The sequence below is a fragment of the Garra rufa genome, chromosome 21 (genome assembly GCF_049309525.1).
Source record: "Garra rufa chromosome 21, GarRuf1.0, whole genome shotgun sequence".
Classification (NCBI taxonomy): Eukaryota; Metazoa; Chordata; class Actinopteri; order Cypriniformes; family Cyprinidae; genus Garra; species Garra rufa.
This window is the reverse complement of record NC_133381.1, coordinates 15,406,789-15,424,163: the sequence shown is the minus strand read 5'-3', so window position 1 is coordinate 15,424,163 and position 17,375 is coordinate 15,406,789. Positions and strand designations below refer to the sequence as shown.

Sequence of the window (17,375 nt, the reverse complement as noted above, 5' to 3'; positions counted from 1 at the left end):
CCGTCAGCAGTTGGTCTAGATGTTGTGATTACGAGGTCGTGTCCAAATTGACAAAATGTGATTCACAGGTTGTTGAAGTGCTTCTAACATTCAGGCAAATAACAAGGAGAGAGCATGTGTGTGCGCGCGTGCATGTGAGCGGCTCTGATCTCTGACAGACGGAGCTTTATTGAGATTGATTTGTTGTGTTTGATGTTTTCGTTGTTTTTGGAATCATAATGATCTTTACACACCAAACTATTTGAACAATTCACATTCAATTATTTTTCAAATCAACCATTAGTACAGTTGTGAGCTCATAAACGCAACATCCTGTTTTTTTGTATGATTTCGCTTTGATTGGCTAGACTTTCCATTGTTTGTGTGTCAGGATGCAGGTAAAGAAACATGCGTGTACCCACTTCCAGAGCCTCAGGATCTGTTTCAGGCTTCACAGATGAAGTTTGAGGATTTTCAACGTGACCTCCGCAAGCTACGGAAAGATCTAAATGGTGAGATGTAGACACACGCAAACGTAAACCAAATAAATTAATACACACAGGCTTTACAGACACTTCCATGCATATACATGTGGACATACACACATGAACTCACATACAAGTGTGCATATAAACAAAAACACACTGACATGTTTAGTTTGTATACACCAGCGCCAATGACCCGTGTTCTCCTTTCGAAGGCTCATTGATTTTCAAATGGCTGTTTTTATTGAGCCCCCAGCTGGCTGCCACAATGATCAATACTGCAAATGTGGTTTGTTAAAGGCCCCAGCATGTAAATAAATGAGAAAGAGGGGTCATTTCAGCACTTTTCCTAGGGGACTAACCTGTTTTTACAGGCCTAAAGCACTTAACGTCAGGTTTTTGCAGGTAAACTGTTCTTATACTGTATGTATACACTACCGTTTAAAAGTTTGGGGTCACTACGATTTTATTTTGGTTCACAAAAATAGTTTTATGAGAAAAGATGCATTAAATTGATCAAAAGTGATAGATAAATCAATACTGTTCTATAAATGCTGTAAATTTGAAGACAAAAGTTATTTAAGGACCACAACAGTTTTCAGCGGTGATAATCAACATGCTTTCTAAAGTATCATGTGACACTGAAGACTGAAGAAATGGCTGCTGACAATTCAGCTTTCCCATCACAAGAATAACTTACACTTTAAAATAGAAAACAGTTACTTACAATTGTAATAATATTACAGTATTACAGTTTTAATGTACTTTTAATCAAATAAATGTAGCCTTGGATTAAATAAATGCAGCCAAATCTTAGTTTGACAGTTTTGGATATTTTGGTAATAGGAATGAAAATTTAATGATTACAGTAGTATCTCTGTATCTTTTTGTTTTAACATCCTGTCCAATGTTGTCCAATGAAACAAAGTTTCAAAGTAGCCATGTATGCTATGCTATACACAGTCAAATGTTTTTTTAAAACTAACATTTTGAAGTGTTTTTAAAGAATCTCTTCTGCTCACCAAGTCTGCATTTATTTGATCCAAAGTACAGCAAAAACAGTACAATTTTGAAACATTTTTACTATTTAAAATAACAATAAACAATAAAAATAATAAAAATTACTCCAGTTTTCAGTGTCACATGATCCTTCAGAAATTATTCTAATATGCTCATTTTTATTGTTGTTATTATTATCAATATTTAAAACAGTTACATTGTAACAGAGTACATTTTTTCAGGATTCTTTGATGAATAGAAAGATGCAAAGTTTAGCATTTATGTAAAATATAAAGCTTTTGTAACATTATACACTACACCATTCAGTATAATTTTTATTTTTTATTCAGCAAGGATGCTTTAAATTTATCAAAAATTATGAAAAAGACATTTGTAATGTTACAAAAGATTTCTAATAAATGTTTATCTGAACTTTCTATTCATCAAAGAAACCTGAAAAATTTCTACTCAGCTGTTTTTAACGTAAAAAAAACATGTTTTTTGAACAGAAAATCAGAGTATTAGAATGATTTCTGAAAGATCATATGACCAGAGTAATGATGCTAAAATTAAACTTTGAAATTACAGGAATAAATTACATTTTAAAATATATTATAATAGAAAACAGTTATTTTAAAAAGTACAAATATTTCAAAATGTTACGATTTTTGCTGTACTATTGATCAAATAAATCCAGGCTTGGTGAGCAGAAGAAACTTCTTAAAAGAAACATAAAAAATCTTACTGTTCAAAAACTTTTGACTGGTATTATATGCAAAAAAGGAGCTACAACCACATTACATTCTAACATTGTAACATTACAATCTAAAGACAAAAATGTTTTTTAAAGCAAAAAAGCAGGCATTAAATTAATTTAACTAAAAAATAAAAACAAACGCTTAGACTAATTGGATTATATTTTGATTACCTCATTACAGTAATCACATTACAATTACTGCGATCATAAAATACACTTTAAACTGCATGTTATGGTTATCTTAGTTATTTTAAAGCCCTTAATATAAACATGTCTCAGGTTTAGGACAAATTGAATTACGCACTTTACCCACAGCAGCTCACTCTGTGTCTTTGCTATTTTTCAGATGCACTCATATCAAACGCATACCATATTGTTTATAAAAAATATATTGATATATCGTACAAACTCGATTTTCCTGCCCAGCCCTAGATTACAGTATAAATCTGTTCGTATTTTTATTTGACAGTCCACATTTTTTAAAGATATACACATGTTTTCGTGTACCATTTGAGAAAAAATAAAATAAATTCAATGAATTGAAAAATAAATTTCAGATCCTCTTTATATACCCTGTTAGTAGGAAATGCCATATATTCTGGTGTTTTTGAAAAGAAGCAGGCAGGTAAAGGGCTTAAACTGCCTTAAGCACTGTCTGCTTTGCTCCCTGACCAGTCAAGCAGTTTATCAGGGTCTTCAGGAGGTTAGTGAGATTGGTTCAGCTTTGTGCCGCAAGTCAAAGGTTGTACGACCCAGCTTAAGTGCACGACGGAGTGTGAATGAGGTGTAAGAATCCGATTACATGCTCAAAGCCCAGTTTAAATCCCTGCAAACATTTTCATTGCCAACACAAAAACACACACACACACACACACACACACACACACACACACACACACACACAGATGTGGAAATACTCACATTCCACTGTCAGCATGTTTGGCTTGTTCAGATCCTTGAAAAAACACTTGTGGATGTTGATGTGGTCAAATTAGAGCACTGCCCTACATCAAAAACACATTTACAATCAATCATTGATCCGGAGTGAGATTGTCTACCACATACAAATAATAACGTCCAAGCCTTTTAGTTCCACTCGAAGCAGTCAAACACATCAGATGGATTTGCGTTTGGCTCATGGAAATTTCGATTGAAGGATGGTCCGTTTGATGCATTGCTATACAGCCTATTAGCTTCGCCCCTGCTGTTAGCCATATTTTCACGTGCCTTCGCTCGAATCCCTAGCTGGCGATTTGTATTGTTAATCTTTCAAAAGCTTATTAGTTAGGCCCGCTATACATGTGGTTGATAAATTGTAAATGTACTTTTCCAGAGCTTGTACGCTTAGCTAAATCGTTTTGGCGTACACCTGCTGAACAGATCAAGCCTACGTTTGTTTAACGCAGGCAAATATTTCTTCTCTGGCAATGTTCTGTGTTTCTCTGAATCCCCAACAGTTCACATCCCTAAAATCTCCCCGTGGCCCAATAAGCATGGCTTCTCTCTTACGCCAGGTTCATACAATAAATGGATCATCACTACATTAGCGAGCTAAGCTAAGCGCTAAAGCAGATGTGCGACACTGACAGCTGGAACGGGCACAGAGATATGCGGGCGACTCGGCAGGTCCTCGCTTTCACAGAGCCCTTGATCCAGCTGGCAGGGACATTAGCATGTGTGTGTGTTTGCATTGCGCTGATTGCCATGCGAGGCTGTGATCCATCACCCACTGTAGTGATGGAGTGTGACATGGAGAAGCCTGTCGGCCTGTTGTAAGACTCCAGGTGTACAGCAAACAGAAGCGAAGAAAAGGTCCATGAAATGGGATTCATTAGCATCTGTTATCACAGGTCACAGATTGCACATTTTTCTCTGTAGTGATACATCTAAGAGGACGCAGGAGGAATCAATGCTAATAAAAGTCTATGTTAGCTAAAATGCTATTACTGGACTGCATTTTACAGTTTTGTTTTGTTTTTAAACAAGACTTGAGATCATCAGTACATTCCTAAAATGCATCTTTATGAAGGTTATTTATGTGGCTAGTAGTTTTGTAGGCTAATATAAGATGTTTTCATAGTTTCACTGTTCTGCTCTTTATTTTACAGCCTGTTCTGCCGAAACAGAAAAGGTGTGTAATGTCTCGTCTGAGGAGCACCTGCAGCCCTTTAAGAACAAAATGGAAGAATTTCTCACTAGAGGTAAAATACACTGCAAGCTTAAGCCCTGTTCGGACTGTTATTGTTTTACATGGGGACGTTATGTTAGTCTTAGATTTTATTGCCAGTGCGGAAGGAATTTTCCTTTTGCATTTCATGGATTTAAAATATTAATATTAGTCCTAAGAAATGTATTATTGAAGGGAATTCCAGAGCAGCATTTATTTAAAAAAAAAAACATCGTTTTTGGGAGTGCATTCCAAAGGTGGTTCATGATACAGTTTTTTGGCATCTCACAGTGGTTTTTACTGTGAATTGATCATGCTCTGAGATGCTGGAAGCTGCAAATTTGTGCAGTAAATGAAACCGGTAACCGGCATATCAGTGGTGTGCTGTGGTGTTCTGAAATGAGAACTTACATTTTTTATTTAAATGTAAATTCATGTCCCAGACACATTTTCTTGGTTAAATAAATATTCTTTAAACTATCAGAAAAGACAAAAGAAAATATATATATATTTATATTAACAATGTAACCAGTATTCTATTTATTAAAGCCATGTATGAATCTCATCAAGTTAGTGTTTTTAAGCATTTTACATTTATTAAAATAATAACTCAAGGCAGTAACAATGTAAACAATAGAGGGTTTGTAGTTAAGTAGTTAAGTTAGTAAGCAGGAAAGGGTGCAATAGTTTGACCAACTAAAGTTACATACATACAAGCAGTATTAATTAAGATACTAGCCTAATATTTCACCTACCTGACCTGAAGTAATAAGAACAAACATGAGGGTTGTCAAAATTCTTGCCCTGGAAATTCTGGTTCAATTTGGTCAACCACAAACGTCTTTTGTTCCTCAGACAGTTTTTTTTTTGCATTCTCCTTGATTTGTTTTATAATTTTTGTATTACATTTTTTTTACAGTGCAACTTTTGGCAGTCTATAGTACTCTAAATGTTTTTCTTGGTCCAACCAATTAGAACAGCCCTAAACATGCCAATAATTGACCATTTTCAGCAGCATTAATCAGCCAAATTTGTGAGTTTCGTTCAGTTCAGTGGCATTGTTTATATTCAGGCATTGCCTCCTCTCATGTGACTTTCCCCCATTAATTCTCAATTACTTCCCAACAAACTCACCACACACTTTAGTGGGTCTGTTAAAACTCAGTGGGCTCAGGGGAGGTGAGAGAGACGGGGACTCCTGCTGTAACTTTACCTGCTGGTGGTTGGACAATGTTTCTTTAGATAGACAAGTGATTTATTTACTTTTTAATGTTATATTTTGTAATATTGTCGTTGTTTTATTTTTGTACTACGTTTTTGTTTTTTTTTAATCCAATATTTTGAGACACTGCCTCCGCTGCAGCATATATTTGACCCTGGACCACAAAATCAGTCTTAAGTAGCATGGGTTTATTTGTAACAATAGCTAAACATACATTGGGTGGGACAAAATTTTAGATTTTTCGTTTTTGCCAAACATTATTAAGTAAAGACCATGTTCCATTAAGATATTTTGTAAATTCCCTACCATAAATATATATATATATATATATATATATATATATATATATATATATATATCAAAAAGTTCATTTTGTAAGTTATTACAAACCTGTAATGTAATCTATTAAAACTTAAGTGGAAGTAGAATTTCTTAAAATAACAGTTTATGGTTACTGTAAGAGGTTTGAGTTAGTTCTAGTAACAAGTAAACCCAAATGTGAACACTCAAATTTGTTGAGAAAGTTTTTCCAGAATTGTTCATCCCTAAAAGAGTGGTTCACACTCAACAACACCAAGTCATCAAAGAAAAAAGTAACTTTTCAGAATTTAAAATGTATTTTTATTTTACATGCAAATGTGTTTACCAACAAAATAATTCACACAATCATTCTAAAACGATTCACTCTTTTCAAAATGCCTGTACTTTTTAATATATATTGCAAATAGTTTGCCCTAGCATGCGTCATTGCCAATATAAATAAATGACATCTCCCACGTCCAAATAGGTATTACAGAGGAGCCATGCAAATGCTCTTTTACAGACGTCACCTTGGGAAACAATTAAAGTCTGAATAATCCTGGGATGGATGTACAGTGACCCTGTGTGAGAGGAGAGATGAGGTGCTGAGAAATAAATGTGACAGAGGCTCTGTGACGGCCTCTGGGAGCCAACAAGAATTCTGGGAAATACATCTGACCTGACCTAGACCCGATCGCTCCAGCATTATTTGTGTAAAGCTAGTGACATGAAAAGTGAGAGTCCTTCATTTCATTATTCTCACTAATTTCATCCACGTACAACCCCGACGTGTTAATCGTTAATTCAACCCTTTCAGTATTGTGTTTCCCTGATGAAGGCGAGCTGAACGATCCGGCGATTGTGTTTTATTATAGCCGCTCTCCATCTTGTTTATTTGCCTTCTCTATTCTCCATCTCTGCTTCGATCCATCTCTGTTTGATATGGTTTCTGTTCTATTGTTTATTTCCTCTAAGTGTGTCTGAGTCAACCTGCCTGATCCGTCTGTGGCACTGAAGATTGTTTCTGTCAACACTTTATTCTCGTCAACAATTCATTGGCCTCTTTTCGTCTTTCGCACTCCAATCATCTTCAATTGCTATGGCGTAACCTCTTTTTCCAGCGCTCAAGTAGGAGCTGGAACATCTTTCTATTTTTCATTCTCTGTTTCACTACAGGCTTCAGAAAATGCTAAACGCGTTGCAGTCTCTCTTTCTTTATATTCAAATTGGTCCTCATAACAAAACCCACATGTGCTCTGGCGGCAGGGGCAGCTGGGTGGGGTCCTTGCTGAACGTCCCCCTCCTCATCTCTACCCCTTTGATCTGAAAGACTCTTGGGTCTCCTTCACTGAGCTCTCAGATGGGTGACATGACCACGGAAAGACCCCCGTCAACCCTCCACACTGCCTCCAGTTAGAGAAACAGACAAACATAACGGGATCGGGAAAAAAAGGACTGGTCTTATTTTTTGTTATTTGTATGATTTTGAAACTCCAGGAGAGTAACAGTCTCTGGCTCCAGCTCTTCAACCACTACTGTTTATTTTTCAGAGCATGAAATTAACTACAGAAAGAAGAGAGGAAGAAAAACTGAGTGAGACAGGCGTGTGTATGTGTTTGAGAGATAGAGACCATCTCTGTGTTGTTTGGTCTCTGTCTACTCATCCTTTTTTTTTAATGCTGGACTATTTTCACTGCCCTGGGCAATTAAAAGCAATTTAAAGTGGTAACAGGTATGATATATATATATATATATATATATGGAATAGATATTATGTAAGCCAATTTAGTACAAAAAAGGGTTTAACTTTATTTTAATGGTCCCTTTAACACATTCTGTTGAATATAAGTAGCGTTGTACATGGAAACATGGTTAGTCATGGAATCCCCGATATCAGCAGCGCTGCAATTGGTGTGGTTAGCCAAGCCCAGGCCCAGATGTACGGAGGTACTAGGCGGTGCTAAATACCCTCAAATGAAAGCAAAAGCAATTAAAGATCTGGCAAATTATCCGACGTGTTTCGCAGTGTTGAGCAATATAGCCAATCACAGACATACACTGCAAAAAATGCTTTACTTACTTAGATTTTATGTCTTGTTTCCAGCCAAAATATCTACAAATTCTTAAATCAAGAAGGTTTTTCTAGACGAGTAAAAAAAAAAGTCAAAATGAAGTGTTTTTTGCTTGAAACAAGCAAAATAATCTGCCAATGGGGTAAGAAAAATAATCTTATTTTCTGTTTGAAATAATATTTTTTCACTTACCCCATTGGCAGATTATTTTGCTTGTTCTAAGCAAAAACTCACTTAATTTTAAATTGTTTTTTTCTGAAAACAAGAAAATTATTTTAACTTGTCTAGAAAATCCTTCTTGATTTAAAAATATTTTGATATTTTGGCTGGAAACAAGACAAAAAATCCAATCCAATGGCAAATCTGGAATGTTTTAGTTTGTCAGAACTCACCGCTAAAAGTGCCTGATTGGTTTTTATTAAATGCAGTTTTGCATGCTCATGAATCATCTCATGACTAAGTGCAGACACGATGTAAATAAGAGATTCATTGTGTAGTTTAGAGAGCTTCATTGATTATAACTGAAAGTTTGAGAGGTCGCAATGAACTAAGATGAGTGACGCTTTTAAGTGATAACAAAGATGGACAGAAAGCGTGTGTAAACTTAATTGAAATCAAGACATATCAACCAGGAGCCTAATTTTATTTCCAGTAATGGATTGTAGAAAGTTCAGGAATGAATGGTATGCGCTTTATGACAGAATAGTCCCCCATTTTTTCCTCATGTGTCTCACCTTTTGTAACAATGAATAAAAACTTAAACATTTAAAGTGACACACGAAAAAAGACATGGAAAACTTCAATGAAAATCAGAAAAGCAGTGTGCACATTTCTGGTTAAAAATGAAAGGCCATCAACTGACACCTAAAACAGTTAAAAGCTTGTCCATTTTTGCTTTTATGCATTACAGTATGATAGAGCATGGTTTTGAAGCATGAATGCTGGTTTGAACTGGTTTATGCCAGACGGGTCTGGCCATGTGCTGGTTTAAGCTGGTCATGTGCTAGTCCTAAGCTGGTCCTGGTCCAAATCGTTCCTACAATCATCAATGGTGTGGTCTCGCGGTCTGGTCGGATTATCTATTGTACGCATTCAGAGAATTACAAGGCTAAAAATCGGTTACAACTGTCTTCATTTATGTGGTATCCCATGGTTTTAAAATTGTTTAAGATTTGGAAATAGTCTAGTGTGTTGCCAGCCTTAGCAATCAATATCTACCAATCAAAAAGTTTAAAAGGATAGTTCACCCAAAATTGAAAATTGTGTCATTAATTGCTCATACTCATGTCTTTCCAAACCCTTCAAAACAAATTAAGATATTTTTGATGAAATCCGAGAGCTTTCTGACCCTGTATTGACAGCAACACAACTGACACGTTCAAGGCCCAGAAAGGTGGTAAGGAGAACATAATTAAAATAGTCTGTGTGACATGAGTGGTTCAACTGTAATGTTATGAAGCTACGAGTGTACTTTTTGTGTGCAAACAAAACAGAAATAATGATTTCTTGAATAAAGTCAGTTGAACCACAGATGTCACATGGACTATTTTAACAATGTTCTTACTACCTTTCTGGGCCTGGGAACGTTTTAGTTGCATTGCTATCTATGCAGGGTCAGAAAGCTTTCAGATTTCATCAAAAATATCTTAATTTGTGTTCCGAAGATAAGGTCTTACGGGTTTGGAACAACATGAGGTTGAGTAATTAATAACAGAATTTTCGTTTTTGGGTGAACTATCCCTTTAATGCTTTTTTTGCAGCACTAATACTTGGAGCAACATTTTGAGTCTGTTTAATGAGTTGTAGATCTCATGTTGGGCCCATGAGGTGTGAACTGAAGTGATCTGTGTTTTGGGGATTCTCTGGTTGCACAAAATTGTAGTGGTGAGTGGTTTGAAAATGTGTACGAACACTGGGCTCGTCATTCAATTTATTAGTGGATCACAGGAGACTCTCTATGCAGGAGTAAATGAAGTGACATTGACATTACAGCGGTAATGACTTTAGAGACCTGCTACTCTGTCTGCAGTCAAACTATGCCTCATCAAATGTTCATGCTGAGACTATTTGGAAATATAATTTTGCGATGATTTGCTTCTTGATGTTTTCTGTCAACGGATTACAATGGGCTTATATGTAATCAGATTTTCGAGGGTTTATTTTGTCAGGAACATCATAAACTGCAAAGACATATACAGACATGTACATGCGCAATCTAACACAAATCAGCTTAAATAGGAGTCTGTTTGTTTAAAACTCAAGCAAATCTCTGTTAACCTTTTTATGATAACCCATGTCATTCAGTGACGAGCAATACAGAAACATATTTCAAAAGTATAAAAGCCTGTGTCACGTTGACAATGTCCTATTTTTATTCCCACAGCCAAAGCGGAGCTGGAGCTCCAGGAAAAACAGCTCGCTGACACACAGAGGATGTAAGTTGTCTTACTGTGTTAACAGTGCCAAGTCTCTTGTTCACTTATTATTGTGTCATATTGGTTATGTCTCTTCTGAGTGTGTGTGTGTGTGTGTGTGTGTGTGTGTGTGTGTGTGTGTGTGTGTGTGTGTGTGTGTGTGTGTGTGCATTAGCATCCACCTCTTTCTCTTTCCCTCTGTTTTTCTCTCACTTGTGGTACTAATAGTGCAATTTGCTGAGATTGATTGACAGTTAGTATATTGTCTCCTTTAAAAGGAGCCAGTTTTCAAAACCTTGGCTCTTGTAGTGGAAAAAAGAGCAAATATGACACGTCAATTAATTTTAAAGGTCTTTGTGTTCAATGTTGCTGTTTCTCCCAAGTACTAGTCTTAAGCATACCAAAAGATTGCTGTGGGCGAAAAGAAATTACACTTGTCGTCTTTTATGTAAGAGCATTATTTTTATAAGCTAAAATTTCACATTTCACATGCTTGAAGTAAGCCGATCAATTTCACAATTCCTCAGTGTAAACTTTCTAATCTTATTTTGTAATGTTTTGTTCATAGTGTCATGCTTTTCTTTGAATGCTTTCCAGTTTTCTGGAGCTGAGCGTGTTTTTCTCGGTCAAGCCTAAGGCAGGAGAGAAGGAGGTTTCACCGAACACATTCTTCACAGTGTGGCATGAGTTTTCGTCAGATTTTAAGGAGCTGTGGAAGAGAGAGAATAAATGCCTACTTCAGGAGCGGTGAGGAATATTATTGCTTTGTTGCTGTTTTGTTTGCCTGACTGTCTTCAATGCCAGTCAAGTCACCTTCATTTCTATAAAGCTTTAAAAGCTCTAAGACAATAGTGTCATTACTTTGCTCGAATCAGTTGCTGCAATTCATTAAATTTAATTTACATATGTTTTAGGTTAAAAGCTGCAGAAGAGACTTTCAAACAAGCACGAGAGAAGGCTACCTACAATGTAAAACCGAAACATGCATCAGGGATAGTAAGTATTTAAAAGTCCCCTGATTCACATTAAAAGCAATGAATAATGGACTCTAACAGTATAAACTATAATTGCAACCATGATGTGTTTCTCTTTCTTCTCTCACTCAGAAAGCCAAGCTGGGACAGAAGATGTAAATTTCTGCTGTAGTGAATCCAACAAAACTCCTTGTTTCCTCAAGTCTTTTTTTACTTAAAGGATTGGTTCACTCCAAAATTCAAATTCCTGATTTACCCCCCCCCCCCCATGTCATCTAAGATGTTTACATCTTTCTTTCTTCAGTTGAAAAGAAATTAAGGTTTTTGAGGGAAACATTCCAAGATTTTTCTCTGTGTAGTGGACTACAATGGTGGCCAATAGGATGAAGGTCCAAATTACAGTTTCAAGCTTCAAAAGGCTCTACACAATCCCAGCTGAGAAATAAGGGTCTCATCTAGCAAAACAATCTATCATTTTCTAAAACAACAAAAATGTATATATTTTTACAGAAATAGCATTACATAGTCACATTGAAAGGGTCACACATGACGTAGGCAGATATACCGACCCAGTGTTTACAAAGCGAACGTGCAAAGAAAGTCAAACACCTTTTACAAAAAAAAAGTTGGACGATTTTGAATTGGAGAAGAAAATACGATTTTTTAGAGTTTTTCCAACCTACAGTATAAGTGAGTGTACCCTACCTTTTTGAACCAAAGTACACAGATGAAGAACTATCTGCACGTGACCTTTCCAGCATGAATTTGAAATCCATGGAGTCGTTTATGCAGCTAGCACAAAAAGAGCATTTGTGGTTAAAAATACATATATATATATATATATATGTATTTATATATATATATATATATATATATATATATATATATATATATATTTTTTTTTTTTTTTTTTTTTTTTTTTTTTTTTGGGAAAATGAGCAATCGTTTTACTGAATAAGACCCTTATTCCTTGGCTGGTATCATGTAGAGCCCTGAACTGAAACTGCCACTTGGACCTTCAACCCGCTGATCCTCAATGAAATCCACTATATGGAGAAAAATCCTGGAATGTTTTCCTCAAAATCCTTAATTTCTTAAGGTTTCTTTCTAAGAAAAACATGAACATCTTGGATTACATGGGGATGATATTTACTCATCCTCTTGTCATCCAAGATGTTCATGTCTTTCTTTCTTTATTTTCTTTTAATTATGTTTTTTGAGGAAAACATTTCAATTCATTTCTCCATATAATGGACATCTATGGTGCCCCCCAGTTTGAACTTCCAAATTACAGTTTCAATGCAGCTTCAAACGGCTCTACATCCCAGCAGATCCCAACTGAGAAATAAGGTTCTTATCAAGCGAAATGATTGGCCATGTTCTAAAAAAACATAAAAATTAATATACTTTTTTTAACCAGAAACTAGCTCTGCTTAAACGTCTTTATGCATTACGTAGTCACATTGGAAAGGTCACGCGTGATGTAGGCAGAAGTGCCGGCCCAGTGTTTACAAAGCGAACTTGCAAAGAAAGTCAAATGCCTTTTACAAAAAAAGGTAAAACAAAGATGCTGAAGTTGGAGAAGAAAATGAAAATTTAAGTTTTTCGCCCTATCCTACCCTACCTTTTTGAACCGATGAAGAATTAACCGTGACCTTTCCAACGTGATTGGCGCATTGCTGAGCCAGTGCAAGACGAGCATTTGTGGTTAAAAAGTATATAACGTTATAGTTATTTATTTAATTTTTTTTTTTAAATGACCAATTGTTTTACTAGATAGGATTAATTCCCCAGCTGGGATCGTGTACAGCCCTTCAAAGCTGCACTGAAACTGCAATTCAACCTTCAACCCGTTGAGCCCCATTGAAGTCCACTATATTGAGAAAAATCCTGGAATGTTTTCCTCAAAAACCTTAATTTCTTTTCGACTGAAAAAAGAAAGACATGAACATCTTGGATGACTTGGGGGGTGAGTAAATTATCAGGAAATTCGAATTCTGGAGTGAACTAATCTTTTAACACTTACATCAATATAAGAAAAATAGCCATGAAAAGGTTTGCTTTATTTTAATACATGAACTTAGTCAGAATTTTGTAATTTCTGTAGTTTCATTTGAAGACAATCAAAGCTTAAAGTGCCCATATTTTGATCATTTTCAAATGCATAGTTTTTTAGGGTCTGCTATAGAAGACATTTTGATTTAAATTTTTTTTTTCTCATTCTGTACACTGCTATTCTCTCTCTCTCTCTCTCTCTCTCTCTCTCTCTCTCTCTCTCTCTCTCTCTCTCTCTCTCTCTCTCTCTCTCTTACACTTCCTATCTCTTTAAAGCCCGCCATTCCAAACAGCCAGTCACCGCTTAACAGCATGTCAGAAATGTAACGGCCCTTTACAGTTTTCAGCTCCAACTATGGCGTAGTGAAATCCAATTACCTTACTAATTGTTCTGTGAGGGTGGGTCAAAGCAAACCATTATGCAAATGCATATCATGGTGACATAGAAGCTAAGTCATGGAAATAATGGCGGGACAACAAACGAGGCATTTCAGGCGAGTGTTTCTGTTAGAAGGATTAATTGCCTTTGGCGTGGACTTTGTGCTTTGTAATTTTGCAGATCGTTTACGTGCTCAAACAGCTGTTTTACACACTAAAGGAAAGGTAAAGGAAAGAAAAAGGAAGAAAAAACATAATAGGTGCCCTTGAAGAAGAAATTCACATTCAGAACAAAAAAATACAGATAATTTACTCAACCCGTTGTCATCCAAGATGTTCATGTCTTTCTTTTTTTTCTTTTCTTTAAATTATGTTTTTTGATGAAAACATTTCAGGATTTCTCTCCATATAGTCGACTTCTATGGTGCCCCCGAGTTTGATCTTCCAAAATGCAGTTTAAAGGCAGCTTCATAGGGTTTTACACGATCCTGGCCAAGGAAGAAGGGTCTTATCTAGTGAAACGATTTTCTAAAAAAAATGATAATTTATATACTATTTAACCTCAAATGCTCATCTTGTCTAGCTCTGCGTCAACTCTGTGTATTTCGGTTCAAGACTGTTAGGGTAGGTCAAAAAACTCCTTTTTCTCCTCCAACTTCAAAATCATCCTACATCACTGCAGAAGTGCCGACCCAGTGTTTATAAAGTGAACATGCAAAGAAGATCAAACGCCTTTTACAAAAAAAAAGGTAAAAACGGCGATGTAGGACGATTTTGAAGTTGGAGAAGAAAATGAGATGGGAGTTTTTTGACATTCCCTAACTGTCTTGAACCAGAATACACAGAGTTGACGCAGAGCTAGATAAGACAAGCATTTGAGGTTAAAAAGTACATAAATTGCCAAAATTGCCCCGTTGAAGCTGCATTTAAACTGCATTTTGGAAGTTCAAACTCGGGGCCACCATAGAAGTCCACTATATGGGGAGAAATCCTGAAATGTTCTCCTCAAAAAACATAATTTCTTTACGACTGAAGAAAGAAGACATGAATATCTTGGATGACAAAGGGGTGAGTAAATTATCTGTACATTTTTGTTCTGAAAGTGAACTTCTCCTTTAAAACCATAAAATGAAACAAGCTAGCTGCAGTTTTACAAAAGCACTTGTTGAATATTTAATAGACTCAATGCTTTGGCCTACACAGAATCTCCATTTATTTTCAGATTTTTTGTCATTAAAGTGCCAAAAGATCTATTGTACCCTGAGTATTTAAATATCCTAAAATATATATTTTATGTAGGTGAAAGCTGCAATATTTAATGAACTAGAGCAGATAGGTCGACCACTTTTCAGGAGGTCAACCAATAAAGATATCTGCCTTTGAATAATGTGTTTATTCTGACCTGGCAGTGACATTTAAGAAAATGGAAGGACTGAATACATAAAGAAATGACAATTTTCAGATATATTATGTGATGCTGTGACCTGTGTAGTCATGAAAGAGTGTGCATTGATGATTCTTATATGAAGAGCCACAGCCATCAGAAGAAACCAACCTGTTTGATAAAATTCTGCGTCCATAGTTTTCTCTATACAGGTGTTTTAGCTACTTCAGCCTCTGAAATTTAGAAAGCATTGAGTGATTTGTGAGTTCCTCTATTCCAGCTGAACTGTGAGGTGTTTAATGAACAGTTGTTGAGAAACATATGCAAATATTATGACTTATGCCATTCTTCATTTTGTGTGTACAGCTGTTGTCAGTAGGTCACAGTGCAATAACCTTTGATTTACCTAATGTATTTTCAATTAAAGCAGCTGACAGCTTTATATTTCATGCGTGATCAATGATCATTGCTGTGTGTTGAATTAGGAAATGAACTGAAGCAGCTGAATAATGAATATAATAAAAATAATGTCATTTCCTTTTGGAAGAATTGTAGAAAAAAGGCAAACGTCATATTGTAATGTGAAATAATAGATTTATTTTCAGAAGACATGTTTATTATATATTTTACATATATCCATAGATTTTCTATGATTGCTTTGTCATATAATTTCCTTTATCTACACATTTTTTTGCTATTTTGTTAAATATTGTCATTAATGAAAACATTTTTAAGATAAAGATTTAAACCATTATGAATCTCGGTTTATGTTGTGCACACTGTGACTCATCATAACAACGGTAAGGCTCAAACTCGATGGGCTTGATCAAAGTCAGCCCAGATCGGATAAACTGAAACCAACAGCATCATTTCCATCGGATGCAGCAAAGCTAATGGCAGCACCAAGTCAAAATATAGTTTATCCCAAACTGACAGCCTTAGTCAAAATATAGCAAACCCCCCTCTAATTTCCTGTTGATAAGGTCCACAGTCAGCCAGCATCCTTTCATGTCTTCTCCTGTCCTTCTTTAGCGCTGATATATACAACGGCTGGGTAGGTAAGACAAGATGGTGAAGATAGATGGTGGTCAGACCGTTTCCACTGTTCTCAAGTATCAAGAGTAAAGAGTGCAACAGTGCCCTCGCAAAATTTCAGCAGCCTTGGTTCCGAAAGTATTGCTCCCATTTGTATTTCATACAGGGATTTTTGAATTACATTTCAACCAACCAGCTACAGAGTGACAAATTTACAAAATGAAGCAAAAACATATGAAAAAGGCAAAGGTACAAGTCTGTGCTCTTAACTTTTTAATGAGAAAAGGGACTACAATCCCAGTGACATAATTCTAATTAAAACTATGTATATATAAATATAAAACTATACTATTTACTATGATTTAAAGAATGGCTATATATAGAAACAATATATTTTGTTTTTTGTAAAATATGCACATATATACAAATATTTAAGTGGTTTCAGAGTGATGATGGGAAATGTAGTTTTTCAAGATTTCAAATGTGACCCTGGACCACAAAACCAGTCTTAAGTAGTATGGGTATATTTGTAGCAATAGCCAAAAATACATTGTATGGGTCAAAATAATCTTTTTATTTTATGCTAAAAATCAGTAGGATATTAAGTAAAGATCATGTTCCATGTAGATATTTTGTAAATCTCCTACTGTAAATATATCAAAACTTAATGTTTGAATAGTAATATGCATTGCTAAGAACTTCATCATTTTGCAGCCTCAGATTCCAGGTTTTCAAATAGTTTTATCTCGACCAAATATTGTCATATCCTAACAAACCATACATCAATGCAAAGCTTATTTAGCTTTCAAAAAATGTATAAATCTCAAAAATTTTGAAAAATTGATACTTATGACCAGGGGCGCCGCTAAGGGGGGGAGGGGTAAGTTAGGACAATTCTAAGGGCCCACGCCTTTTAGGGGCCCCCAGAGATCTGCTTTTGTGTGGTAGGGGGGGCCCAACCTCATATTTTGTCATAGGGCCCAAAATTGCGAGCGGCGCCCCTGCTTATGACTGGTTTTGTGGCCCAGGGTCACAAATGTTAAACGATTATTTACAAAAATGAAAACTAATGCAGGCTTATGGCTTCAACAGAAGCATATACCATCTATTAACAACCTCATAGCTTACAAGAAGTCTTTAAAGGATTAGTTCAC

At 35.7% G+C, this 17,375-nt stretch overlaps 1 protein-coding gene across 1 annotated transcript in view; it reads left to right on the top strand.

Annotated features, from left to right (window-relative positions):
* fmn2a (formin 2a) overlaps positions 1–12,170 on the top strand; it is a 50,851-nt gene extending 38,681 nt beyond the window's left edge. Inside the window, exons 13-18 of the mRNA XM_073827373.1 lie at positions 371–491; positions 4,329–4,421; positions 10,365–10,416; positions 10,993–11,142; positions 11,310–11,391; positions 11,502–12,170. Of these exons, the coding sequence (XP_073683474.1) occupies positions 371–491; positions 4,329–4,421; positions 10,365–10,416; positions 10,993–11,142; positions 11,310–11,391; positions 11,502–11,528 (525 nt within the window). The 3' untranslated portion in view covers positions 11,529–12,170. The remainder of the gene's footprint in view (positions 1–370; positions 492–4,328; positions 4,422–10,364; positions 10,417–10,992; positions 11,143–11,309; positions 11,392–11,501) is intronic.
* Positions 12,171–17,375: the final 5,205 nt, after the last annotated feature.